This window comes from Oncorhynchus keta, chromosome 25, assembly GCF_023373465.1.
Source record: "Oncorhynchus keta strain PuntledgeMale-10-30-2019 chromosome 25, Oket_V2, whole genome shotgun sequence".
NCBI lineage: Eukaryota > Metazoa > Chordata > Actinopteri > Salmoniformes > Salmonidae > Oncorhynchus > Oncorhynchus keta.
In genome coordinates this window covers 2,713,557-2,740,971 of record NC_068445.1, presented here as the reverse complement: position 1 = coordinate 2,740,971, position 27,415 = coordinate 2,713,557, and the positions used below count along the sequence as shown (strand labels likewise).

Below are 27,415 nucleotides of genomic sequence, written 5' to 3'. Positions count from 1 at the left end.
ATTTGGCTCAGGGATTTAAACCAGCGACCTTTCTGTTACTGGCACAATGCTTTTAACAGCTAGGCTACCTGCCACGCGATACTAGTGCTAAGCTGTAACAAACCAAATGTTGCCTCACTGAATCGCTGGATCCATGGTTGTGATGATGTAGTGTGTTTGTGCTCCTGTCCCTAAGCTGTCTTTCTTTATCTCTCCACAGGGCTCTATTTACCTACGATGGGGTCACCAACAACCTCAAACTGGCTGACTCTGGAGGTAAAGGGTAGTTCCACCTGTAGTTAGTAACAGATACGATTAGCATTCCTGAAACATAATTTTGGTGAAATATAATTTGATATCTGAGAAGCTAATTTATTGCACCCAAATTGGCCATTTACATTTTTAGGATTCAGACAATAAATATAGTACCCAAAATCCAATTTAGACCAAACTTCTTCCTTGCAATGAGTAAGATGAGGAATCCCCAAAAAGTCAATAGCCACCCACAGACCCCCTCCACACCCCATGCCAATCCCACCCTAACAACTGGTTGGCTTGAAATGTGTGGATGACCACACAATTTATTTTCATCATGAGCCGAATCTATTGGTTTTCTACCCAAAGTTGCAAAGGAAATGTTGATGTATTTAATAATAATAATTAATGACACCAGCAACATTTTATAAACGAGTGTGGCGGTATAGCAGGAACAGCGGTGTCTAGTTGTCAGAACCTGGTACTTTCACATTACTTTATGGTAGATAATGCAAGGGACATCAATTACACATTTCTCTGAACAAGGGGTGGGAAAAATCACCAGATTCACAGGGAATACAATACATAGTATGGAGAAGCAATACTCCAAGCCACAGCTTCATACTACTTGTCAAACATAGATAGCTGATACTGTATGTTGGCTGTTGGGGTGGGATTGGCACGGGGTGTGGGGAGTCCGTGGGTGGCTTACTCATCAAGAATTTTGGTCCAAATTGGATGTTGGGTAATATACTTATTAATTGTTATTTGAATCCTGTAAATTAAAATAGCCAATTTGGGTGCAATCATTTAGCTTAATTTATCTGAGATAAAATTACATTTCAATAAAATAATAATAATAATAATAATAAAATGTTTCAGGAATGCCAATCTTACCTGTTTCTCACTACAGAATCCATTTCAGAACAATGTGAGATGGTGGGTGTCATGGCTTGAAATGACAGAAAATGACTAAAGCTAACTGGACAGTTCTAACTTTCCACTTCATTGTTTTTTGTGACTTTTTCCCCTTTAAATGATAAAGACGGAAAGTTGGTGGTGTTTATTAAGCTCTCTCTCTCCTCTCTCTTTCTCTCTCTCCCCCCATGTCTGTCCTACAGCGGGTGGAGTGGTGGAGTTGTCAGGGAAGTTCCACATAGCCAGGCCTTTGTATGGGCTCTGCAGGGCTGGCTCTGCCGAGACAGGAGGCCCTCGGGTCGCCATGATCTGCTGGGTGAGTGTCATCCACTACAGCATGGCCCTCTCATACAGTCGTATGGACATGCCATACAGTATGTTACCTGATGAACTCCAATGACATGATGCTTGAGGTAGAAGTTGCCCATAACCACAGATCAGATTCTCTACCCTCAAATCTAACCTTAACCATTAGGAGGATGAGAAAATATCTGACCCTGTATCAGGTTATAGGCAATCTGTTTCAAGCTGTCGTCTCCCACTGGTTCTAGCTACTGTTGGATGTGTTTTGATTGGCCCGTTGGTTAGGGGTCAACGTGTGTGATGTGTCAGTGAACTTGCGGACTCGGGACGCCAGGCCTATCTACTGACTGATACCAAATATTTTGACCGACACACACACACACACACACACACACACACACACACACACACACACACACACACACACACACACACACACACACACACACACACACACAAGCAGGGGAGCAGATGCTTAGAATTTTCACAATGTGCTTCGCTGGTCCCGTCTCTCTGGCGACCTTGTGGAATGTTGTGGTGTGGGTCAGGGGTGCATCTGTAACCAGTCAGGCAGCAAAACAAACACACAAATCTGAAAATTGTGAAACCTACTGTACCTCAAAAAAATGTCAGTGTACCTTAATTATCTCGTATAAGATGTGTAACTTGCTAATAACGTTATGCTTACTCCCTAACACTGTCAAATGGTGTACATTCAGGTACCTAATGACAAAAGACTGAAACTAGACTTTCTGATAGTGAACAGAGGCTTGGGTTAAAAAGAGCTCACCACCCCCTGTGTGTTTCCTGTGTTTGTCTCCAGGTCGGGCCAAACGTGGATGAATACCGCAGGACGGAATGTGCCAGCCATGTGCCCGCTATCAAGGCCTTCTTCAAGGTACGGTACCACACCACTCCTATCCCTGCCCTGCCCTGCGCTACCTGTTGGTCATGCAGCCAGTTTGAGGGGCCTTATTGCAGCTGCAGCATTTGATAGCATTCAGGAGAGGCACGATACAGATTTCTCTCTTTCACTCACTTTCTCTATCCATCTCCTACAATCCCGTGTCGGTACCGTTGTGGAATGTAGCTCTCCGTGGGTGGCTGTTTTGTCTCTTCACTCTGTTTCTCTAACGATGAATAATGGGTAAACGGGCTCCGGTAGTAACTGTCAAGGCTATACAGAGAGAGCTGGGTGATGCTAGTGTGGGAAGGGTGGAACTCGCCTGACCAGGCCCGAGGGAATGAATAGTCATGTTGTTGTCACACACACTTAGAAACACACACACACACGCATCAAACCCACACCAGCACGTGCATTATGTGCACACGCATACATCAGTAAATATGCACCAGCAGGCACACACACACAACTTCTCTCTGTCTCTCACACATACAAACATAGATACACACACACACACACACACACACACACACACACACACACACACACACACACACACACACACACACACACACACACACACACACACACACAAACATGCTCTATATTTACACACAGTAGTTTACCTTCCATTGTTGTACGTCTTCCTGTCCTCAGAGCACTTCCTACTGCATAGGTTGGTCTGGTCCAGTTGTGGGCTGGGCTCATACCCAGGCTGGGGTCCACTCTTCCTGACTCTATTGTTCCTGGTGCCACCAAGATGGGGAGATGGGCCACCGACAGGCACAACACAAACAACCACTTACTAAGTGGTGACAGAGCCTGGCAGGAAACGGAGAAAGGAATGGGGGAATACAGGGAGAAGGAGGAGTGTGTGTGTGTGTGTGTGTGAGCAGATGTGTATGCGTGTGTGTGTGTGGTGTGTGTGCGTGTGTGCGCCACAGTGTGTGTTAAGTGGCCAGATGCTGGTCGCTCTGTCTGCTGTGTCCCTCCATGTGTGCCCCTAAAACTGTGTTTATTTAACATTTCCATCTAACTGCAGAGAAGGTTATGGGTTGTCCATTCAGCCTATAGTCAGACCCCATTTGAACTAGTTTCCATATTAAGGCATCACCCGGTCAACTCCAGAAGCATCTCTGGAATGTTTGATGTTAGTTTTTGTCTCTTTTTTTAACGCTCAATTAGGTATTTGGCCAGGCACCTCTGTGACCACCAGTCTCAGATATACAAGACTGTGTGTGTGTGTGTTTATTACGTAATATGAATGTGTGTGTTTCTATATGTGTTCTTGGCCCCTGGGTTGCACTGTGGGTCATTCCTTGATAAAATACTGATGGTGACACACTGTAGTCGACAGGGTCTGAACCCACATATTTGTGTAGGAATAGCCCTCTGAAGTGTGGGAGAAGGATCCCTAACCGAACACACACATACACACATGTATGCTTCACACACACACACACACACACACACACACACACACACACACACACACACACACACACACACACACACACACACACACACACACACTTCCAGTCAGATACAATATAGCATTTTGACTGCACTAATGTCATATTACCATTTTTTATTTTTTATTGTCGCTTCGGTGTTATTTTCACAAGTCTGTGGTGAATTAATTGTGTATTGTATTTTCTAGTATTATATTGTACTTATGTATTGTAGTGGTCCTGTACGTGGCTGAGCTCATAAGAACATGGCACTTGTTACACCAGAGTTGTGGGTTCTATCCTCATTGGGAACACATACCAAAATGTGTGGACTGTTACATACATGGCATATATTACGGTATTACAGTACTGTATTGGCCACTGACGTTTTAGTAAAGCAGTGTGAAACCCCCCTGTAACGTTCGTCGTTAAGGGTAGACCAAGGCGCAGCGTGATTTGAATTCATCCTATTTTATTGAAATGTGAGCCAGCGAAACAAAACTATAAACAATACAACGAACGAAAAGCTTCGTCGTGCAAAAATACATGCAGCCAAAACAAAGACAAGATCCCACAACTGAAGGTGGGAAAAAGGGCTGCCTAAGTATGAGCCCCAATCAGATACAACGATAGACAGCTGCCTCTAATTGGGAATCATACTAGGCCAACGAAGAAAAAGAAAACATAGATATACAAAAACTAGCGTACCCACCCTAGTCACACCCTGACCTAACCAAACTTTAGAGAATAAACAGGGATATCGAAGGTCAGGGTGTGACACCCCCCATCAAAAAGACCCCAGCAACTTAATTTTAGATACTTGTTTTAATAGGGGTGTATTTATTTATTGTTTTGAACATTCTGGAATATTTGCTTATTGGTATTGTATTACTGCACTGTAGAAGCTAGAAACACAAGCATTTCGCTACACCTGCTGTACCATCTGCTAATCGCTGTACACGACCAATACATTGAGATTTGATTTGTTACATACAGTACAGCTCTAATATTGTCAATATTAGATTTTATTTTAATCATATTAGTCATAGAAGTACATTCGAGGATATACAGTGCCTTGCGAAAGTATTCGGCCCCCTTGAACTTTGCGACCTTTTGCCACATTTCAGGCTTCAAACATAAAGATGTAAAACTATTTTTTTGTGAAGAATCAACAACAAGTGGGACACAATCATGAAGTGGAACCACATTTATTGGATATTTCAAACTTTTTTAACAAATCAAAAACTGAAAAATTGGGCTTGCAAAATTATTCAGCCCCTTTACTTTCAGTGCAGCAAACTCTCTCCAGAAGTTCAGTGAGGATCTGTGAATGATCCAATGTTGACCTAAATGACTAATGATGATAAATACAATCCACCTGTGTGTAATCAAGTCTCCGTATAAATGCACATGCACTGTGATAGTCTCAGAGGTCCGTTAAAAGCGCAGAGAGCATCATGAAGAACAAGGAACACACCAGGCAGGTCTGAGATACTGTTGTGAAGAGGTTTAAAGCCTGATTTGGATACAAAAAGATTTCCCAAGCTTTAAACATCCCAAGGAGCACTGTGCAAGCGATAATATTGAAATGGAAGGAGTATCAGACCACTGCAAATCTACCAAGACCTGGCCGTCCCTCTAAACTTTCAGCTCATACAAGGAGAAGACTGATCAGAGATGCAGCCAAGAGGCCCATGATCACTCTGGATGAACTGCAGAGATCTACAGCTGAGGTGGGAGACTCTGTCCATAGGACAACAATTAGTCGTATATTGCACAAATCTGGCCTTTATGGAAGAGTGGCAAGAAGAAAGCCATTTCTTAAAGATATCCATAAAAAGTGTTGTTTAAAGTTTGCCACAAGCCACCTGGGAGACACACCAAACATGTGGAAGAAGGTGCTCTGGTCAGATGAAACCAAAATTGAACTTTTTGGCAACAATGCAAAACGTTATGTTTGGCGTAAAAGCAACACAGCTCATCACCCTGAACACACCATCCCCACTGTCAAACATGGTGGTGGCAGCATCATGGTTTGGGCCTGCTTTTCTTCAGCTGGGACAGGGAAGATGGTTAAAATTGACATTTAAGGACCATTCTGGAAGAAAACCTGATGGAGTCTGCAAAAGACCTGAGACTGGGACGGAGATTTGTCTTCCAACAAGACAATGATCCAAAACATAAAGCAAAATCTACAATGGAATGGTTCAAAAATAAACATATCCAGGTTTAGAATGACATCAGTGGAACAGCCAATCTTTAAAATAGTGCTGTCTAAATCTTTTAAGGAGCTCGAGCTGTTTTGAGGAAATGGGAAAAAATGTCAGTCTCTATGTGCAAAACTGATAGAGACATACTAGGTATTCAGCTGTAAAGAAAAGGTGGGGTTTCAGGTGTAATCCGGAAGGTGGTTTTTGATTTGTTAAAGTTTGAAATATCCTAAATGTGGTTCCACTTCATGATTGTGTCCCAGTTGTTGATTCTTCACAAAAAAATACACTTTTATATCTTTATGTTTGAAGCCTGAAATGTGGCAAAAGGTTGCAAAGTTCAAGGGGGCCGAATACTTTTGCAAGGCACTGTATCATACTTAATGTTTTTACAATACAGACATACATTTTCATAATGTAGTTCACCAAATCTGTAGTAGACAAACAGGTTTACATGTCAAATCTATAGGTTTACCAAACGTTTTAGTGATTGTCAGTTAAGAGCAGTTGGATTAAGGTAATAGTAAAATGTATTTTTAACAGAAAATAATCATATTAAAAGTACTGTGAGCATTGTGGAAGGCAATCACTTCATATGAACATGTATTGCAATGTGAAACGTGTGTATATATACACAGTACCAGTCAAAAGGTAATGTAGTAACCAAGAAAGAAGATAGATAAACAGCAGGTTGAAACATGGTTGATGTGGATGTCTACAAAGCGTAACACAGTAGCTTTCAAAGATGATGATTAATTCAAAACACCCACATGAATATTAGAGATTATGCATATGCATAGGTTTATGAAAATAAAAAAACTGAATTAAAAGTATGATTGTGCTGTTATACAATACTCAGCCCCACATGAGACATGAAACGGATTTAAGATTGTCTTTGGCACAATAAGACAATACTCCAAAACATAAATCGCAAAATTATGCTACAAGGACTGGAATTGTGCTACTGTACCGTTCAAAAATATCCAACCCGGAGAGAAGGTATCCAGGTCAGGGGTGTCAAAGTCAAATGGACGGAGGGCCAAATCAAAGTTTAGCTACAGCCGACCGGACTGTTCGAATGTTCATTGAAAATTTTTAAATGAGAATAGTCTAGTGAACCTAGAACCTACTGAAAACCTGCAAATGTATTCCAATATGATCAGATAAATAAAGCAATATTTTCTTATGGCTCTGTCAGTAATCTTTAATTTTCAACAGACACAAAAATGACAAATTTCCTTTAGCAAGGATAAAAATCCCCGATAACAAACATTAAATGAAAGAAACTTATTCAAGGCACCAAAGGTAGCCTATATTTTCTATTTTAGCAAAGTGGGCTATTTACTTCAAAGAAAAAAACAAATAATTTTGCATCCACTTTTTCAGTTTTTTTAAATTTGTTAAATACAATAAAATAAAGTGCAAAAATCTAAATAAAAACAACACTTTGTTTAAGGTAACATCAGTGAAAACAAATATAAAACTTTAACTTTTAAACTTGAACTTAAAAACTCTAAATATGTGATTGCACAGTAATGTTCACTTGTTTGAGGTTGATTCTTCCCATCTTTTCCAAAAAATGTTCAAGGCTCTGAGCTGAGGAAATCCTCAGAATTAGTGGAGGTGTTCAGCAGTAAGTCGACTTCTGTGTGATGTTTTGTTCAAGTTCATCAAAGAAAACAGTTGTTCACATATCATGTTGTGCTGTCCTTCTGTACATCAGTTGGCAGCCTGGAGCATGGGGCATTGTAACGGGAGGGTAGTGGGGTTCCGATCACCCACTGGGACCACCCAGTGCATCAGAATGTATGCAATCAACATTTGAGGTTTGTAAGTCGCAAATGGGTTACCGGATAAAAAGCAGCAAATCTGCTAAATCAGGCATATTTTTTTTTTTTTTTTTTTTGAAGCCTGAAATGTGGCAAAATTTTGCAAAGTTCAAGAGTCAGTTTGGTTTGAAATGCCTTCACTGTACTGTACATATCAGAGATGACACGATCCCGACCCTGCAGCTGCAAGTTCATTGCATTCAGATGACTCGTAATGTCACACAGAAAAGCCATTTCACACAGAAACATTTCGTATCAGTTGTGTTGTGTCTTTCCCTTTGCTGTCCAAGAACAGACAAATTTTCATAATGTCTTTGAAGCACCTTTCCCTGGCTTAAATCTGTAGTAGACAAACACCATGCTTTTCTAACTGTCAAAATGCCTAACTAGCGTTTCAAACCTTTTCTGATAAAGTTAGTGATTGTCATTACATGTTAAGGCTTTAGCAGTTGGTGTATGATAAATGATAATAGTAAAATGTATTTTTAACATCTTTTCCCGAAAAGAATCATATTAAAAGTACTGTGAGCATTGTGGAAGGCAGCTCCATCTCATTTACACATCTTGAAACCTCTTCATACAACATGCCCCAAAAGTAGTTGTGCCATGTACCAGTAGGACGTAAAACCAAGAAAGAAGATAGATAAACAGCAGGTTGAAACATGGTTGATGTGGATGTCTCATCCACAGCCAACACAGCAGAAATCTTTCCCTTTTTCAAAGATGATGATTGAACAACTTCAAAACACCCAATGAATATTTAAAAAGAGCTTATTTCTGCATATGCAATATGCAGTTTTATGAAAATAAAAAACTGAAAATAAAAGGCCTATGATTGGCCTGTGATTTGGCTTTTTGAACAGAGCCTGTCGAGATTTGAGGCCTCGTTTTAATTCCTATTTTGTAGCCTTTGTTCCATGTCCATATTCTTGTTTTTGTCCGCGTGTTTCGTTTCATAATGTCGTCTCAGATTATACTCTTTCAGTACCGCCACACTTACACAGAAGACACACAGGTTTTCCAGCTAGTGAACCTATACTCCCACCTTGTTTGAAACCCCGGTTCTCATATTAACAAATTTTACTGTGATGCTGAAACTGCTGTGCCTAAATTGAAATGTGTGGACTGTATTATTATGCATACTGGAAGGACTGCTTACCTTGTGCTACTGTACCCTTCAAAATGTATATCCATGAGTCCCGGAGAGAAGGTATAGCCCTAGGTGATGCTGTTGTTTACTTGATTGGTTTAGTTAGCCAAAAATGTGTGCATTTGATTTTGAATAGCCTAGCAATAGGTCATGTTTTTATATTTTCATATTTAATTGGGTGACACATTACCTTTAGCCATACAGAATATCTCACCGACATGCGTTTCCATCTCCTATCTCTACTTTATTCCTTTCTCGTGCGCGCAGACGGGCTGTCAACAGTTTAGTGAACTATATTGTCACAGGCCGGCTCATAGCCTGTGGCAAAAATGAGGAGACACGAACAACAGGTATAGGCCAATCAAAATGGTTCTTTATTGTAAACCAAAACTATTAACTTTAAACAAAGAAAAGGGAATGAGGTGTGAAAGTATCATAATGTAAGGTGTATGTAAAGTGCAGGGATGCATGAATCTGTGTGTGTGAATGACTGAGTGAAAACTATGCAAAACTACAAAGGAACAAACAAAACAGGATCATACCTGGAGGAGCAGAGAGAGAGAGAGACAAGAGTGATTAGTGAAACAGTTTAAATACTTTGAGCACCGGTGACTCCAATCACTAACGAGCATCCTCTGCCTGCAAGAGGAACCACCCCTGCACTGCAGAGGAGGGGCCGTGACAATATTTTGTTGAAAAGAACGACTATCAATGTTCCCGAACGGATTTCACTTAGCTTCCCAAATCAAGCACTGGGTAGTTGCATGAACAAGGTTGGAGAGCCCATGGGCAACAGTTTGTGTGGGATATCACCTGTCGGCAGCGAGAGCTTGCTCCGCAAGCAGTGGTTCATGCCTGGAGTGAAATACATGTTCTTGTATGTATTTCTCAGCTGCTTGTGTTAAGCACAGCTCAGCCATAAAAGCGAAGTCGCCTACAAAACGGGTGGGAAAGCACTCCGCCTCCATTCACTATTCGAGTGCACACAGATGACATGTATTTTTGCCCCTGTTCCTGCCCATTTGATAATGGGTCATTCTATATCAAAACTAATTTGTGATATTAGTAAAGATGAGATTAAATTGAGAATAGTCTGATGGGTGAATATATTCATCACTTGATGAGAGAATAACTGTGCAGCCGGAGGCAAGGCTACTTTTTCAAATCATCAATAGCCTATAGTCGCACCATGCAACCGATTTTATATGTTTTGTTTTCTAAGACATTCTAAGGTTTGTATTATTCACAATTAAAGTTGCCAAATAACTCTACATCTAGCATATAGGACCTGTTTCAAATGATCACTTTTACGCTCAACATAGCCACTTCATATGCACACTCGCTAACTTCAGCGAAGTTAAATTATACTGAACAAAAATATAAATGCAACATGCGCACCCACTTGGGAGGTAGGGCCACCCACTGGGGAGCCAGGCCCAGCCAATCAGAATGAGTTTTTCACCACAAAAGGCCTTTATTACAGACAGAAATACTCCTCAGTTTCATCAGCTTTCTGGGTTGCTGGTTTTAGACAATCCCACAGGTGAAGAAGCTGGATGTGGTGCTGGGCTGGCATGGTTACACGTGGTCTGCAATTGTGAGACTGGTTGGACAAACTGCCAAATTCTCTAAAATTATGTTGGTGGAGAAATGAATATTCAATTCTCTGGCAACAGCTCTGGTGGACATTTCTGCAGTCAGCATGCCAATTGCATGCTCCCCAAAAACTTGAGACATATGTGGCATTGTGTTGTGTGGCGAAACTGTGCATTTTAGAGTGGCCTTTTATTGTCCCCAGCACAAGGTGCACCTCTGTAATGACCATGCTGTTTAATCAGCTTCTTGATATTCCACACCTGTCAGGTGGATGGATTATTTTGGTAAAGGAGAAATGCTCACTAACAGGGATGGAAACAATTGTGCACAACATTTTGGAGATCTAATCTTTTCGTGCGTATGGAACATTTCAGGGATCTTTTATTTCACGTTACATGTTTGAGTTTTATTTTTGTCCAGTATATATTCTTCTTGATATATTAAATGAATGTATTCTACTTTTTTTTACATGCAGATGTTCCAAAGGCGCGAATCAGTGGCTTGTACATGTGGAGGATTAGAGATGCTAAACGTGTTTTTTATATTAATTGGCAGACTTTTGCATGACAATAACCAGGCCAACAAAATGTTCTGACCACCACATGCACCAGATAGGTGCAGTCAAATGTGTTGTTTTACAGGGTCAGCCATAGTAGTACGGCACCCCTGGAGCAAATTGGGGTTTAAGTGTCTTGCTCAAGGGCACATTTTGACAGATTTCGCACGTTGTCGGCCCGGTTATTCAATCCAGTAACCTTCCAGTTAGTGGCCCAATGCTCGAAACGCTAGGCTATCTGCCACACAAATAGATGAAACACTGATTAGGTTTGGTGAAAAACTGACTGTGATTTTGTATTGTTCTTAGTCAATTGAAAATGTGCGTATTTTGAACCAACTTCCTTTTTTGACGATCATCTTTTGAGTTTTGTACTAAGAGTTGTGAAAGTTGCCCACATACTTGTGAAAAGTGCCCCAAAGCGATTAAACAAACACGAAAGCATCTGTGTGGCATTTTACAGCCCTTCACATTGCAGTCCTGCTGTCCTCAATATATGATGACCCCATTCTGGGAGACTTAGGCTTTCCGCCTCTCATTGATGCTACATATTTGTCAACCTATTCTCTCTTATCGCCTTTTGTAGGGTCTCTAAAACCATATGAGACCTGTGTCCTACAGTGGTACTGTGTTATTTGATGAGTACAAAGCTCACCTAACCTCCTGCTTTGGTGAGACCTAACTCACTGCTTTGGTGAGTTAGGTCTTATTTCCCATGTGCGGTGTGGTGGAAATGGCACGAGTGCAGTAGACACTGCAGGACCACCAGCAAGCCTGATCCTGCTCTGTGTTGAAGCTTAGTAATAATCCCTGTGTCGATTTGAAGGATTAATGATTGAGTGAGTAATGAGAACTCGGTTATTGTTTGTTTGTCCCAAAAAACCTCCGAATGAATAGTCGGGATTAGGACGTGCTTCGACAGTCAGAATGCCCCCGTGGCACTTCTATTCTCTGGTGTCTGTCTATCTCTTTCTCTCCATCTACCTCTGCAAGTCTCAACCAGCAACAGAGGGCCGTGTGAGATACGGCGAATCACCAGCGGTGTCTGAATGTGTATCCTAATGTGAAACAGTATTATTGTATCAGTTGGTGATGCCGAAGCTGAGCGTGGGAGTCTTTTTGCAAATGGGCTCATTGTTTGCTCGACGAGAGTAATTGATTAGCATTGAGCAGGACGTCTGCATTGTGGACTGTGTACATTCTATCATGTTGTACAGACCAGTAGGCCTTTGGCCAGTAACCGAAAGGTCGCTGGTTAAAATAGCCGAGCCGACTAGTTGAAAAATCTGCCGACGTGTCCTTGAGCAAGGCACTTAACTATAATTGCTCCTGTAAATCGCTCTGGATAAGAGCATCAGCTAAATGACGCGACAGTGGAAGGAGTTTGGGCGGGAGGGGGGCTATTCAGGAGAAGATGAGAATGAAGGGAACAAGACAGGAGGAGGAAGGTACAGGTGAGGATAGAGGGGAGGAGTAAGAATGGAAGGATATGAGACATCTATGAAAGAGGAAAGGACAGGGGTGGGTGTGTGGGAGAGGACAGGGGAAAAGAGTGGAGGAGTAGCAGCTGTGTGTGTGTAAGGTTAATGAGCACGCTCTTTGCCGTGTTGGACAGTATTAGGGAGAGGCCTATCGTCTGAAGCATAATAGCAGACAGTTAGGAGAGACAGAGGAGATCATTTAAATCCTCTTCACCATCCACAACTCCCTCCATCCTCCCTCAGTGGCACCTCGCACTGTGTGCGTGTGTGTGTGTGCATGTGTGTGTGATTTAGAGTTGGGGCTGGGCCTGTGAGGGTGTTTTAATATTTCTCAACACACACACAGAATTGGGTGCAAACACACACACACACGTACCCACGTACACACACAGGCCTATCTGAAGTGTATCAGTACAGTGACAGTTTAGCAGTGGAACACAGTGTACTGTTCTGTGGTCATTTGTCATTGTTGAAATCTCGGCATCCTCTCTCCACTCTCCCCTCACCTCATTTCACTTTCCTTGTGCTCTCTGTGAATTCTCCATTCCTCTCCACTACACACTCTTTCCTGTTTCCACCCCCACCCCCCATCTATCTCTTCCAAACCAATAGATTCCTTCTTGTCTTCTCTAGTGTGTAAGCCAGATACCAGGTACAAGCTGATGCACAACTGTATAGTTTAGCTACAGCCCAAAGGCCACAGCCAAGAGGAACCACTGAGGGGGGAAAGCTTTCAAATAACTACTTTCGGAGAGAGTGTGTGTGTGTGTGCGTGCATGCGAGTTTGGGTGTTTGTGCGTCTGTGCACATATGTATTCACAGGGTCAGTGGGTACATGAAAAAGGAGGGGAAATATCCCCTTCTCTTTCCCTCATCTGGAATGCTGTAGCAGAATTGTATTGGAGTTTGAAGTTTCACACGTTTGATACCGTAGATCATAGCAGCCAATAAAAATGACATTCTTGTTCCCAACAATTCTGGAAAGGATCAAGTGACATCAAGTGTCTGTGGCAAAGTTGATGTGTGCAGGCCAAAAGAATGCACCAATTTGCTGGACAGCTGATGTCCTTCCTTGGAATGTTCACCTAAAATACTGAAAGGATGTTCAGGACCTCAGATTATTGAAGGGACTCGAGCTGTCATGCTTATACGCTTTGGAGCAGGTGTCATGGCACTGTGTAACAAAGATTAACAGCAACTCTCTTCTTTCTCTTCTTTCTCTCCTTTTTCTCTCTTCTTTATCTCTCCTTTTTCTCTCTTCTTTCTCTCTCCTTTCTCTCTCTTCTTTCTCTCTCCTTTCTCTCTTCTTTCTCTCCTTTCTCTCTCTTCTTTCTCTCTCATTTCTCTCTTCTTTTTCTCCTTTCTCTCTCTTCTTTTTCTCCTTTCTCTCTCTTCTTTTTCTCCTTTCTCTCCTTTCTTTTTCTCCTTTCTCTCTCCTTTCTCTTCTTTCTTTCTCTCCTTTTTCTCTCTCCTTTCTCTCTCTTCTTTCTCTCTCTTCTTTTTCTCCTTTCTCTCTTCTTTTTCTCCTTTCTCTCTCTTCTTTCTCTCTCTCCTTTCTCTCTCCTTTCTCTCTCTTCTTTTTCTCCTTTCTCTCTCTTCTTTTTCTGCTTTCTCTCTCTTATTTTTCTCCTTTCTCTCTCTTCTTTCTCTCTCTCCTTTTTCTCCTTTCTCTCTCTCCTTTCTCTCTTCTTTTTCTCCTTTCTCTCTCTTCTTTCTCTCTCTCCTTTCTCTCTCTTCTTTTTCTCCTTTCTCTCTCTTCTTTCTCTCTCTTCTTTCTCTCTCTTCTTTTTCTCCTTTCTCTCTCTTATTTTTCTCCTTTCTCTCTCTTCTTTCTCTCTCCTTTCTCTCTCTTCTTTTTCTCCTTTCTCTCTCTCCTTTCTCTCTTCTTTTTCTCCTTTCTCTCTCTCCTTTCTCTCTCCTTTATCTCTCTTCTTTTTCTCCTTTCTCTCTTCTTTTTCTCCTTTCTCTCTCTTCTTTCTCTCCCTCCTTTCTCTCTCTCTCCTTTCTCCTCTCTTCTTTCTCTCTCTTCTTTCTTGTCTTCTTTTTTTCCCTTTTTTTGCAGGAGGCTCATGTGTTTATCAGTGCTGAGAGTACTGAGGATGTCACAGAGGAGAAGATAGGCACTGAGCTCAGTAAAGTCCGCCCCCAGACAGAGCATGTCAGAAGAAGCAGTCGGTCCAAGGACAAGGAGGAGACAGTGGTGAGTGCTCCTCCTGCAATACCATCTCTGTCCACAGCAGGGGGGCGCTAACACCTGGACAAAACCCGGAACTGTGCTTTTACATGGAGGAGGATCCCACACAGTTAGATTCTCAGTTTGAATCTCTGTCATGCATTGTACTTCCTCTATACCTACTGTATGTTTTGAAAAAAAAATCATACTTTACCAATTATGAGTTACAAACAACCAAGGCTCCTTATGCAAATAGCATGAGTTACAAACTGGGTTTTATATATGTACATACGGTGTTGTTCTCCAGTCACACTCTCTTTCCTCTGCATCTGCCGCTCTCTGTTGTTAGGGCACTAACTACAGGAAGACTAATGCTGCCATGGAGATGAGACGGGCCAACAGAGACTCCTTCTGGGCACGTGCAGAGGTAGCCTACACAGAAACGTAGTCACAGTTACCCTCATAGTTTTAGACAGTTTTTCTAGTAATTCGTCAATGCAACAGGAGAAAAGTAGTTGTCCTCTTTAATGTTCACATCACATCTTTAATGTTCACATCACGTCACATCTTTAATGTTCACATCACATCTTTAATGTTCACATCACGTCACATCTTTAATGTTCACATCACATCTTTAATGTTCACATCTTTAATGTTCACATCTTTAATGTTCACATCACTTCACATCTTTAATGTTCACATCTTTAATGTTCACATCACTTCACATCTTTAATGTTCACATCACTTCACATCTTTAATGTTCACATCACGTCACATCTTTAATGTTCACATCACGTCACATCTTTAATGTTCACATTGTCAACTGTAATAAGTCTTCATCTATTGTGTTACATCTTCCTCTTTCTCTCTCGCTCTTTCTCAGCGTGAGGAGGAAGAGAGGAAGGAGGAAGAGCGGAAGCGAGCAGTGGAGGAGAGACGCCGTTGGGAGAAAGAGAGAGTGCTGAAGGAACGGAAAGAGGCTGACGAGAGGGAGAGGAAAATGAACGAGAAACTACAGATGATCGAAGGGCAGAGGTCAGGAAGTTGGGCACGCACACACACACACACTGACTCAAGAGTATTCTCTTGTGTCACTATCAGGTATTTGAATGTGTTGTCAAAGTAAAGGCTACTTAAGGCTAATATTCTGAGGTTTCTGACATCCCTGTATCTCCCAGGAGAATGCAGGCCCAGCTGGAGGCAGAAGTGAGGAAGCAGGAGAAATCAAGATGGGTGAGAGAAAGAACGAATGAGTGAGAAAGTTATTGGGCGACTCGACCTCTAGGTGTTTCTGACTTCTGAACTCTGTGTTGTTGCATGCATCTTCACGCTGAACTCTGTGCCTGTGTGTGTCTGAACTCTGACCTCTCTGTTGGTGTGTGACAGGAGCTGCAGCAGAGAGAGCATGAGGAGGACATGAGAGCTCGCTTGAGACGCAGCGAGTCCATCGAGAAAGCAGCAGTGAGTGTCTCTCTTACTGACCTCTCTAATCCCAATAAACTCCCTTACTACTCTTCCCTAAACACCTCACCTCTTGTTCATGTCATATGGTGTGTCCCAACGCTCTGAAGTGGCTTCCTCTCCTTGTCTCCTGTCCTTCATCTGCACTGATCTGAAAACACAGGATATGTCAAAAGGAATATGGCCTATCATGGGAACCTGTCCACTTCTTTCACACCAGTGCAGATGAAGGAAAGGAAAGAAGGAGGAGAGGAGATAGCTTTAGACTATTGAGACCTGGCTGTAGTTTCCTTTACATCATTCGGGTAAAACAGTGTGGTGTGATTCCTCTTCCTACCCGTAGGAGGCAGCAGTGCTGGTATCACAGCGCTCCATGAACCCCAGAGAGTTCTTCAGACAGCTATCATCCACATCGTCCCAAAGCCCATCCAGCCCCGGCTCCCCCCGTACAGGTAAATTCACTGTGTGTCTGTTTAATAAGCATTGGCAAACCAAGGTGTGGCTCGTCTACGCAGTGTGTGATTATGAAGCCAGTCAGTCAATCGTGCATGAACCTAAACAACCATTATCGGTCTTGTTGCAGTGCATTTCTTAATTTGGGTCTTTCTTCCCTCCCTCTCTCTCTCCACAAAGGCAAACCTCCATTAAGGCGGTACCAGCGCAGCCTGACCGACACAGCATTCATCTTTGGGAAATGGGACGGCCCCACTCCGACGTCCCCCCGCAGTCCAACATTGGTTTCACCCTTCTCCCGTGTCCCCGCCTCCCCCTTCCACCGCACCATGTCTCCACCCAGCACCAGCTTCCGCCCAATCACCTCTCCCCAGAGCCCCCGCGCCCCCCTGGTGTCCCCTCCCACATCACCCCTCCACTCCGCCCCTGCTGTCTCAGCCCGGCCTACCCTCCCATCACCCAGCCCCCAGCCCTCTGCCCCCCCAGCCTCTCCAGGCCTCCTAGCCACCCTGACCCCCACCATTCCAGAGAACCAGTACCAGGCTCAGGTTCTGCCACCATTTCCCCCGATACCCCTCCCCAGTCCCAGCCTGAGTGCTCCCCCTCTCCACTAGTCTCCCTGGAGCCTGCCCCAGCACCACAGCCTCCAACTGTCCCCCTGCCAGAGAGTCCACTGCAGTCAACAGGTAGGTCCTCATCATACACACAGCCTACTGTAGAACGACCAATGGTGTCTGTCAAGCCGTTATAGATTTGTGTTGTCAGTTTGGCATGACTGTACTTAAAACCACAATGGTTCATTATCTCCAATCCAGAGCAGTACACAGCCGTACAAGCCATACTGGTGGAGGAAGAGGAAGATGAGGAAGAACAGGCAGAGCCTGAGCCCAGTGTTGGGAATACAGAGCCAAGCCCAAACATGGAGGAGGGAGAGGAGGGCTCAGCACCAGATTCAGACTCTTTATCGGTGCAGGAGCCTGTGGCAGAGGAACAAAAGAAGGAGGACCAATCAGATGACGTCCAGGCCTCTGCTAAGCCAGTGCTGGTGGAGCTTTCAGAAGAGGATGAGGAGCCAGCTGTCACAGGTAAAGTACATTGTTTTGTATCTTGTACAGGCCTGTTATACAAATTCAAAAATACAAATACAACAATTAAAAGAGAAGAAGAGTGAGGAGTTGTATGTATAAGAATGTTGTGCAAAGAGTGTCTGACACAACTAACACAATCTAACCCATGTCTTGTTATGTTCAGATGCAGAGGTTATTCTTCAGCCAATCACACAAGAGGTTGTGGTCCCATCCACCAATGGGGTGAGAGATGAGGGAGAGTTGGTGGAACACAATGGTACAGGTATGTAACCACACTCAGCCATTTAGTTATCTCTACTCTACACTAGCCTACATTGCCCAAGTTGCTCTCAAACAGGATGAACCTTTATATTGATGAGATAACGTGGAATAGACATACCGGTATGCTATGTTACAATTTCCTATCCTTTTCCAGAAATCCTCTTCCTCATGGATTTTTAAGCTCATGAAGGGGTTTGAAATACTACACACTTGCTTGTTTAGTAGGGAATGAGAATCCAACCCCTCTCATGATTCCTATTTTCCAGAACGTTCCATGAGTCCACCTGAAAGGGACCAAGATACTCCGGAGTTGGCTGTTTGTTTCGATGATGAAATTGAGGAGGACTTTGTTGAAGAGATTGAGGACCAGGAGATTTCAGAGAATGGAAAAGAGGTACGGAATGTAACACAATCAACAAAGTAATATGGCCTCTGTCCCCTGCTATGCCATCGTATTTACTACTGTGCTTCAAGTCTAGCCCAGGAACAGGATTGAAGAATGACTCATTTAATATGAATGCCATGTCGATGAGAACCAAGAGAGGGCTCTACAATAGGAAAAATTAAATTTTCCCCAGGCTGGGGCCATTTGTGATAGCTTTTCTCGCTGTTTCTTTCAGATTTCACCAGACAGACAGATGTGTGTTCGAGCTCTCTATGACTACCAAGCAGGTCAGTTCCAGGTGTAACTCATACCATGGACCACATTACACACCTATCCCCTCTATGATGCTCTCTGAGTGTGTTAAACCTTGCTTTCTCTTTTTTTTCCCACAGAGGACGAATCAGAGATCTCCTTTGAACCAGGTGACATCATAAGTGCTGTGGAAACTGTGGACAAGGTCTGGTGGCGTGGCTTCAGTAAAGATGGACGCCTGGGACTCTTCCCAGCCAATTACGTGGAGACCATCTAGACACACACACCACAGACACACACACACACACACACACTCAGGGACTGAACACTCATTCCCCATATAGTGAAAGCACCATAGTATACATGCTGCATACATAGACCCGTTAACTTCAAATAGGCACATTGAATAACTTCCATTGGATTCCATGCGATAATTTCATTCCCCTTCCGACTCGGCTGTGTTGTGGGGGAAGCCAGTGTCTCCTGTTCTAACCACTGGTAGACTCCTAGCTGGCCGAAACACACAGTTGTGGACTAGCAAGATCCCCCCGTCCCATCCTTCACTCCACAAGGAGGAGGACTGGGAAAGAGAGGGAGCACCAGAGATGGGATGTCTGCAGGCTCAATCAGTCCCTCTTATTACAACCTAATATTCTGGTGATTGTTGTTACTATTAGCATACTGTCTGTGTGGATGTGTCGTTCCCTTGGTACATTTAACAGCGTTTTCCATGTTGTAAGGGACTGTCTTTCTTGTTCCTGTATCGGTGTTATTTTATGTGTGCATAATCTGTGTTTTATCTACACTTTTATTTTTTTAATCCAAGCAGCATGGTATTCCTATCTGATACTAATTGATAGCGTTGTGCTAATTTAACATAAACGAAAAATGCTACTTGTAAATCAAACTGTCTCTTTGAAGTGAGAGTTTTTTTTTTTTTTAAGTCATTCAGTCTTAATACACCTCTCTTGTACATAAGAATGTATAGTGACATGCATTTTGGTTTATTTTGCTTTGTCATTCTACAAGTGTGTATGGTTTGTGTTCCCTGCATTTACTCCACATTTACAAATAGTAGCCTATACCATTTACGAACTCATGATACTCTTAAACTCGAGCTCATATATATATATTACAGGTCTCATTCGTTTTTGTTCCTACATTAAAATACAAAATACTATTTTAAAGGTATATTTCGTTATTGATGAAAAACAGCATACAAAGCATGAAACGTGCAGCAGGAGGTAACTTTACATAATCATATCCTACTGTTTTGTTTTTTAAACCACCAACAGGGAAATACTACTACAAGTTACTTTGTAATCACAGAAACCTAGCCTGATGTTGGAAAAATAATTCTAATTTCATTTAATAGAACTGAACAAAAACAACCATTATGTATTTTTCCCCCATAATAATCAGCTTTGTACCAATTTTCTTTTAACGTAAAACACTTGCACATATTCATGAGAAATTGTTTTTTTTTTATTCTGAGAAATATAATGGCTATGTACATATAAATAATTTTGCAGAGTTGTCTTTTTACCAGGTAACATACTGTACATTAGCCTCGCATGTTTGAGAGAGGCTAATGTACAGTCCACACAGTGGACATTTACTTGATTATTGGTCAATTTACCCCTTTTCTAACTTTCCTCACAGGACCAGAGAAGTGAGGGTGAGACACTCATTCGGCCATCCAAATCCTTAGGCATTGTTAGTCCATATTCTGTGTCCAAAATGACGCCGTCCACCTGAGCAGTCTTGTCTGTACCACACAACCCTGTCAGACTCAGTAGAATTAGAGTTCCAGATGGGAGCAACCTTTTTCTCAGTCTGATAAGAACTCTGTGATGGGCTCAGACTTGGGGCAGACCAACAGAACATAATCAAACCTTTGAACTGATTTGGGTTCAATAGGGGGAAAAGTTCCCAAATGTTTGGGAACCTTGTTTGAACTCACCTCTGTCACTGTCATAAACGACTCCGTATTCACACGACACTCATGATGCCCTGTGTGGTTGGCCATCAATGAGGAAATAAATAGGGAGGAGTTCCCTAACACAAATCTGTGAACACATCAGTCCCTCCCATACCAGGCAACTGTAAACGCAAAGTCGTCTATGATAAGGTTAGGGATGTGGAGAGAGGTGCTTTTCTCAGCCAGCTGCACCAGGCTACCTACGTGCTCCTAAAGGTTCGCCCGGGATCTGCCCATTGGCCAAAAACCTGCCTGGTACTATCAAACTGTCATGTTGTCCCCACCCCTTGCACCCTTATACTGCAGGTTTAATGTCTCCTGTATGAACAGGCAGTAGTGGTTTATAGTTTAAAGCCCTGCAAACGGTGAGCGGTATTGTGTGCTGCAATGACCAACTAGGTCCCCTGCACTCAAGCTTGTACCACCCAGAGTCTGATTGAGTGAGGTCATGGATCTGTAATCTCCTGGTAGATAATTTTAGTCGATCCCTTTAAACCAGCAGCCAGCATGAAATTCTCAGATGAAGGTTTTAGAAATGGTCCACAGCAACGTGCTTCCTTTAGTTTTATACGTGAAAATCAAACGGTTGCCAATCAGTGGAAATGACTCGCCAGTGAAACGGGAATAAACATCACCTTCCGCCACAATCTCATTGAATTCTTGGTCTGCATGGATGGTTTTCTTCAGGAAAGCAAGTAGTAGAATGCTGAGCTTTACGATTGAAGCCATTATGTTCCAAGATTCTGTGCACTGCTTGTACACTCTGTCTCTACCTCTGTGTAAGACTGTAAATGGCTTCATATGTACTCTCCCTCATTAATCTTTGTCGTAAATTATGCAGAGATGGCGACCTTAATATTTAACTACTTCTACTCGTCTCTTTTCCTCTGAATCGTTGAGAGCGATAAATTGTTAGGAAGGTCACAGAAGTGTCACAGATTAAACATGGATGATGGGTGAAAATCAACGCTTTAATAAATTAAAAAAAGAGCACTTTTTAAAGCTCTCATTCACGTAACTTGGAGTCATGGGCGGCAACCTCATACTAACAGTTTCATCTCATTGGGCTGAGTCCTAAACCTTTTAGGTTCACACTAAGAATGAATAGTTTCAATACCGGGAATGATTTATATTTATCCCAAAAGTCCTTGGAAATACTGCAAAAATCAGAAGTGCTCATTTTAAAGCATTTAAAACCAAGATGTGGTCACTATTCCAGGATTCTCCCAAAATAAAATTGTTGCTGTGTCACATTTCCAGCATGGCTGCACCACTATGTAAAGATTATACTGCTCGGAAACAGATATTTATTCTGAACAAAAATATAAACACAATATGCAAACATTTAAAAGATTTTACTGAGTTACAGGTCATTTAAGGAAATCAGTCAATTTAAATCAAATAATTAGGCCCTAATCTATGGATTTTACATCAGCCATGGGTGGGCCTGGGAGGGCATAGGGCCACCCACTTGGGAGCCAGGCCCAGCCAATCAGAATGAGCTTTTCCTCACAAAAGGGTTTTATTACAGACAGAAATACGCCTCAGTTTCATCAGTTGTCCAGGTGACTGGTCTCAGGCGATCCCGCAGGGGAAGAAGCCGGATGTAGAGGTCCTGGGCTGGCGTGGTAACACGTGGTCTGAGGTTGTGGTGCTGGTTGTATGCACTGCCAAATTCTCTAAACCAATGTTGGAGGTGGCTTATGGTAAAGAAATGAACATTACATTCTCTGGCAACAGCTCTGTTGGACATTCCTGCAGTCGGCATGCCAATTGAGCGCTCTATCAAAATTTGAGACGTCTGTGGCATTGTGTGGTGTGACAAAACTGCACATTTAAGAGTGGCATTTTACTGTCTCCATATCAACTTTGTAATGGCAGTCAAACAAAAGTCAAATGACCGAAATTGCTAAACTTGCTAGATAACCTCCAACAAATGACAGATGATCTCCTATTTGGCAAAATCGAGTTAATGATTATACAGATAGCAGATCAGCTCATGAATAACGGTGAGATGAAGAGAGGAAATTGTTTAAATATCAAGATATCTTAACGGGGACCAACTCTGTTTAAAAAAAAATATTGAATTCTCTACCGAAGCTCTAATACGGGCAGCAATACGAGCAGAGAAGCTGGGGACATGTTATAGCCGTATTATCACATGCATAGGTGAGACGTGCTTTGATAATGCAACCTATGGATTACAGAATAAAGTTAGGAATTTTCAGGATTTGAGTGGGCTAGGAACAATAGGAAAATATCCTAGGCTCTACTGTATATAAGGCTATAAAGCTACTACGTGAGTCAATAGATAATAGGTTACAGTTGATTTAGCCTACATAATTGCATGGTAAATGTTTCAGATCAGTGATAGATGAGCAAAAGAACAAATGAGCAACCACTTCCACTTGTCCAGCCAGAAATCAATTAACCAAATATATAGACAGATTCAGTGAAACAAAATCACATTGATTGATTATCAGACAAGTCCCAGGCTTTTGGTCAGGAGTAGGACAGGCTACTTACTACGCAAGTGAAGTGCAAAGAGACTTGTATAACATAATAGCAAAATGTTTTGATCAGCTAATATATACTACATGTCCAAAAGTATGTGGACACATGCTCGTCGAACATCTCATTCCAAAATCATGGGCATTAATATGTAGTTAGTCCCTCCTCTGCTGCTATAACAGCCTTCCGTTCTGGGAAGGCTTTCCAATAGATGTTGGAACTTTGCTGCTGGGATTTAATTCCATACAGCCACAAGAGCATTAGTGAGCTTGGCACTGATGTTGGGCGATTAGGCCTAGCTCCCAGTCGGTATTCCAATTAATCTCAAAGGTGTTCGATGGGGTTGAGGTCAGGTCTCTGTGTAGCCAGTCAAGTTCTTCCACACCGATCTCGAAGAAAAAAAAACATTTCTGTATGGACCTCACTTTGTGCATGGGGGCATTGTCATGCTGAAACAGGAAAGGGCCTTCCCCAAACTGTTACCACACAGTTGGAAGCACAGAATCATCTAGAATGTCATTGTATGCTGTAGCGTAAAGATTTCCCTTCACTGGAACTAAGGGGCCTATCCCAAACCATCAAAAACAGCCCCAAACCATTATTCCTCCGCTGTGATGTTCTCAAAATCAGTTTAAATCAATATAGCCGAGTTAACTAGAAATCTGGCCTTTTTTAGGATTCGGGCTCATTCAATGTCTGTTATGTCGGATCAGGCCCGGGCTTGTCAAGTAAAGAGGCACTGAGTTTTAAGGTAGGCCTTGAAATACATCCACAGGTACACCTCCAATTGACTCAAATGATGTAAATTAGCCTATCAGAAGCTTCTAAAACCATGACATAATTTTCTGGAACTTTCCAAGCTGTTTAAAGGCAGAGTCAACTTAGTGTATGTAAACTTCTGACCCATTGGAATTGTGATACAGTGAATTATAAGTGAAATAATCTGTCTGTAAACAATTGTTGTACAACTGACTTGTGTCATGCACAAAGTAGATGTCCTAACCGACTTGCCAAAACTATAGTTTGTTAACAAGACATTTGTGGAGTGGTTGCAAAACGAGATTTAATGACTCTAACCTATGTGTATGTAAACTTCCGACTTCAACTGTAGGAAATGTTTCCCTATACATTTCTAGATATCTCACATCTGTGATTAGTATCTATAATATTGCCCCCTACTGTACAATGGCCCTAACTTCAGTACCTATACAAGGCTTTGTAAAAACAAGCAGTTATCCCGGTCTGTGAAAACAATTTTAACATGTGACTCTGCATAAAACCAACAAGGACTGGTCAGACTTTATGCCACATGATGTTTGCCTATAATGATTTGCTAAACCTATAAAGGCGTTTTGAAGCCCTTGATTATGCCTAAAGGTTATAGCCTAATTTGATTAAAGTGTGACTACGAATCATCGCACGTAAGAAATGTTTTAACTGATGCAATAAAGTGAGATTGGTCGTTATCTTAGCCTGCTGTTTGACGACCTTTTCACTATACAGGAAGTGTGAGATCATTCCCTGATAAAACACTGTTAAGTAAGCTGAAATTGTCTTCTGAAAAATCCATCTTTGGCCAGACTAACTCTGCAGCACACAAATGTCCCCGATAACTAATAACTACCATAGTGCACCTAATCAAATAGTAATCTGGCATTACTAAAGGTGGACATTACATTACATTTACATTTAAGTCATTTAGCAGACGCTCTTATCCAGAGCGACTTACAAATTGGTGCATTCACCTTATGACATCCAGTGGAACAGCCACTTTACAATAGTGCATCTAAATCTTTTAAGGGGGGGTGAGAAGGATTACTTTATCCTATCCTAGGTATTCCTTAAAGAGGTGGGGTTTCAGGTGTCTCCGGAAGGTGGTGATTGACTCCGCTGTCCTGGCGTCGTACTTCCAACCATCCAGGAACAGTTTGGTGACGAACAATGCCTTTTCCAGCATGATGGAGCACCTTGCCATAAGGCAAAAGTGATAACTAAGTGGCTCGGGGAAAAGAACATTGATATTTTGGGTCCATGGTCAGGAAACTCCCCGGACCTTAACCAAATCAAATCAAATTTTATTTGTCACATACACATGGTTAGCAGATGTTAATGCGAGTGTAGCGAAATGCTTGTGCTTCTAGTTCCGACAATGCAGTAATAACCAACAAGTAATCTAACTAACAATTCCAAAACTACTGTCTTATACACAGTGTAAGGGGATAAAGAATATGTACATAAGGATATATGAATGAGTGATGGTACAGAGCAGCATAGGCAAGATACAGTAGATGGTATCGAGTACAATATATACATGAGATGAGTATGTAAACAAAGTGGCATAGTTAAAGTGGCTAGTGATACATGTATTACATAAGGATGCAGTCGATGATATAGAGTACAGTATATACGTATGCATATGACATGAATAATGTAGGGTAAGTAACATTATATAAGGTAGCATTGTTTAAAGTGGCTAGTGATATATTTACATCATTTCCCATCAATTCCCATTATTAAAGTGGCTGGAGTTGAGTCAGTGTCAGTGTGTTGGCAGCAGCCACTCAATGTTAGTGCTGGCTGTTTAACAGTCTGATGGCCTTGAGATAGAAGCTGTTTTTCAGTCTCTCGGTCCCAGCTTTGATGCACCTGTACTGACCTCGCCTTCTGGATGATAGCGGGGTGAACAGGCAGTGGCTCGGGTGGTTGTTGTCCTTGATGATCTTTATGGCCTTCCTGTAACATCGGGTGGTGTAGGTGTCCTGGAGGGCAGGTAGTTTGCCCCCGGTGATGCGTTGTGCAGACCTCACTACCCTCTGGAGAGCCTTACGGTTGAGGGCGGAGCAGTTGCCGTACCAGGCGGTGATACAGCCCGCCAGGATGCTCTCGATTGTGCATCTGTAGAAGTTTGTGAGTGCTTTTGGTGACAAGCCGAATTTCTTCAGCCTCCTGAGGTTGAAGAGGCGCTGCTGCGCCTTCTTCACGATGCTGTCTGTGTGAGTGGACCAATTCAGTTTGTCTGTGATGTGTATGTGATGTGGACACACAGATGACAGGTGGAGATCCTTTAAATACAGCTTCTGTTCACTTCACATCAACTGTCACCATTTTTTGGGGTCAAGTGCATATTGTTTTTCAGATAGTAGTAGTCAGATTTGCCAAAGAAATCACAGGTTTTATACTTTTTGTTTGAGTACACGCTGGATCAAGTAATATATCTGTGTGAACACTGTTTACATAAACTAACTTTTTACAAAATGCCCCTTGCATGGTCGCTGCTAGGTTTATGGAACAGATTGTGTTACAATTTAGATTTGGTGAAAACTAACTATTCCTTGGGCCCCATGTGATGTTACATATTCAATCCCGGTTCAATATTAAAATATACACTGATAAATAAACAAGGCTATGCAATTGGTAACATATTAGGTATTCAGACATAAGGTCTACATTACGAAAAGGTACTATAGATTTCATCCCTCCACACTGACCCTGTGTACTGAGACAAAATGGTCATATCTGAGGTTAAGATGAAGCGCATTATGTGTTGAAGTGTGTTGCAGTCATTCTAATCAGCAGTAAAGAGAAAAAAAACAAGGCTGTTGTAATCACGCATAGCCATGTATGTTTGTAGTACAATTATACACATTAGATTAGAATAGTCAACTCACTGGAGTATTATGTGTTTGAAGATACCCCTCTGTGTGTTCAAATCCGTAAAGAAAATGCAATGAAGATTACAAAACTGCTGTGTAACATGACAGATTTAATTAGCTTTCTGTGGATCGAGTGGCTTTGCTTACCTTTTTCTGAAATAGCCTCCAAGTCAGTAGCATCGTCTGAGATGCTCTTCTCAATTTTAAGAGTCTTAATTGAAACAGAACAAGAACAAAATAACATATACATTTCAAGCATGATCAAACTATAGTAAGCATACGAAATACACTTTATATATATATATATAAAACGTTAATCAAATACAACCATCGACTATTTCCTAAATGCTGTTGCTCTAAGATGGCAACGGAGCGTGAATGCACATGTGAAAATTGAATATCAACAGGGAATCTGTCAGCGTTTGTAATTGATTAACGTTTTATTAAAACGTATGGATTTAGGCAAAACAAAGGCGCGCATCAACAGAGGACAAACATAGGTAGTATTGTAACGGGGTCGTTACATTGTAGACGCGTAGCTGGGCGCAGCCAAGACAACCTGATC

General features: G+C 42.1%; 1 protein-coding gene across 2 annotated transcripts in view; it reads left to right on the top strand.

Moving 5' to 3' along the window:
* The window catches only part of LOC118358016 (drebrin-like), a 60,283-nt gene extending 42,599 nt beyond the window's left edge, over window positions 1-17,684 (top strand). For both annotated transcript variants that reach the window (XM_052478500.1, XM_052478501.1), the window contains exons 2-12: window positions 200-255; window positions 1,356-1,468; window positions 2,279-2,353; window positions 14,695-14,832; window positions 15,155-15,232; window positions 15,689-15,840; window positions 15,984-16,038; window positions 16,192-16,266; window positions 16,610-16,718; window positions 16,900-17,405; window positions 17,535-17,684. In XM_052478500.1, coding sequence (XP_052334460.1) covers window positions 200-255; window positions 1,356-1,468; window positions 2,279-2,353; window positions 14,695-14,832; window positions 15,155-15,232; window positions 15,689-15,840; window positions 15,984-16,038; window positions 16,192-16,266; window positions 16,610-16,718; window positions 16,900-17,333 — 1,285 coding nt within the window. In that variant the 3' untranslated portion in view covers window positions 17,334-17,405; window positions 17,535-17,684. The remainder of the gene's footprint in view (window positions 1-199; window positions 256-1,355; window positions 1,469-2,278; window positions 2,354-14,694; window positions 14,833-15,154; window positions 15,233-15,688; window positions 15,841-15,983; window positions 16,039-16,191; window positions 16,267-16,609; window positions 16,719-16,899; window positions 17,406-17,534) is intronic.
* The last annotated feature ends 9,731 nt before the right edge of the window (window positions 17,685-27,415 follow it).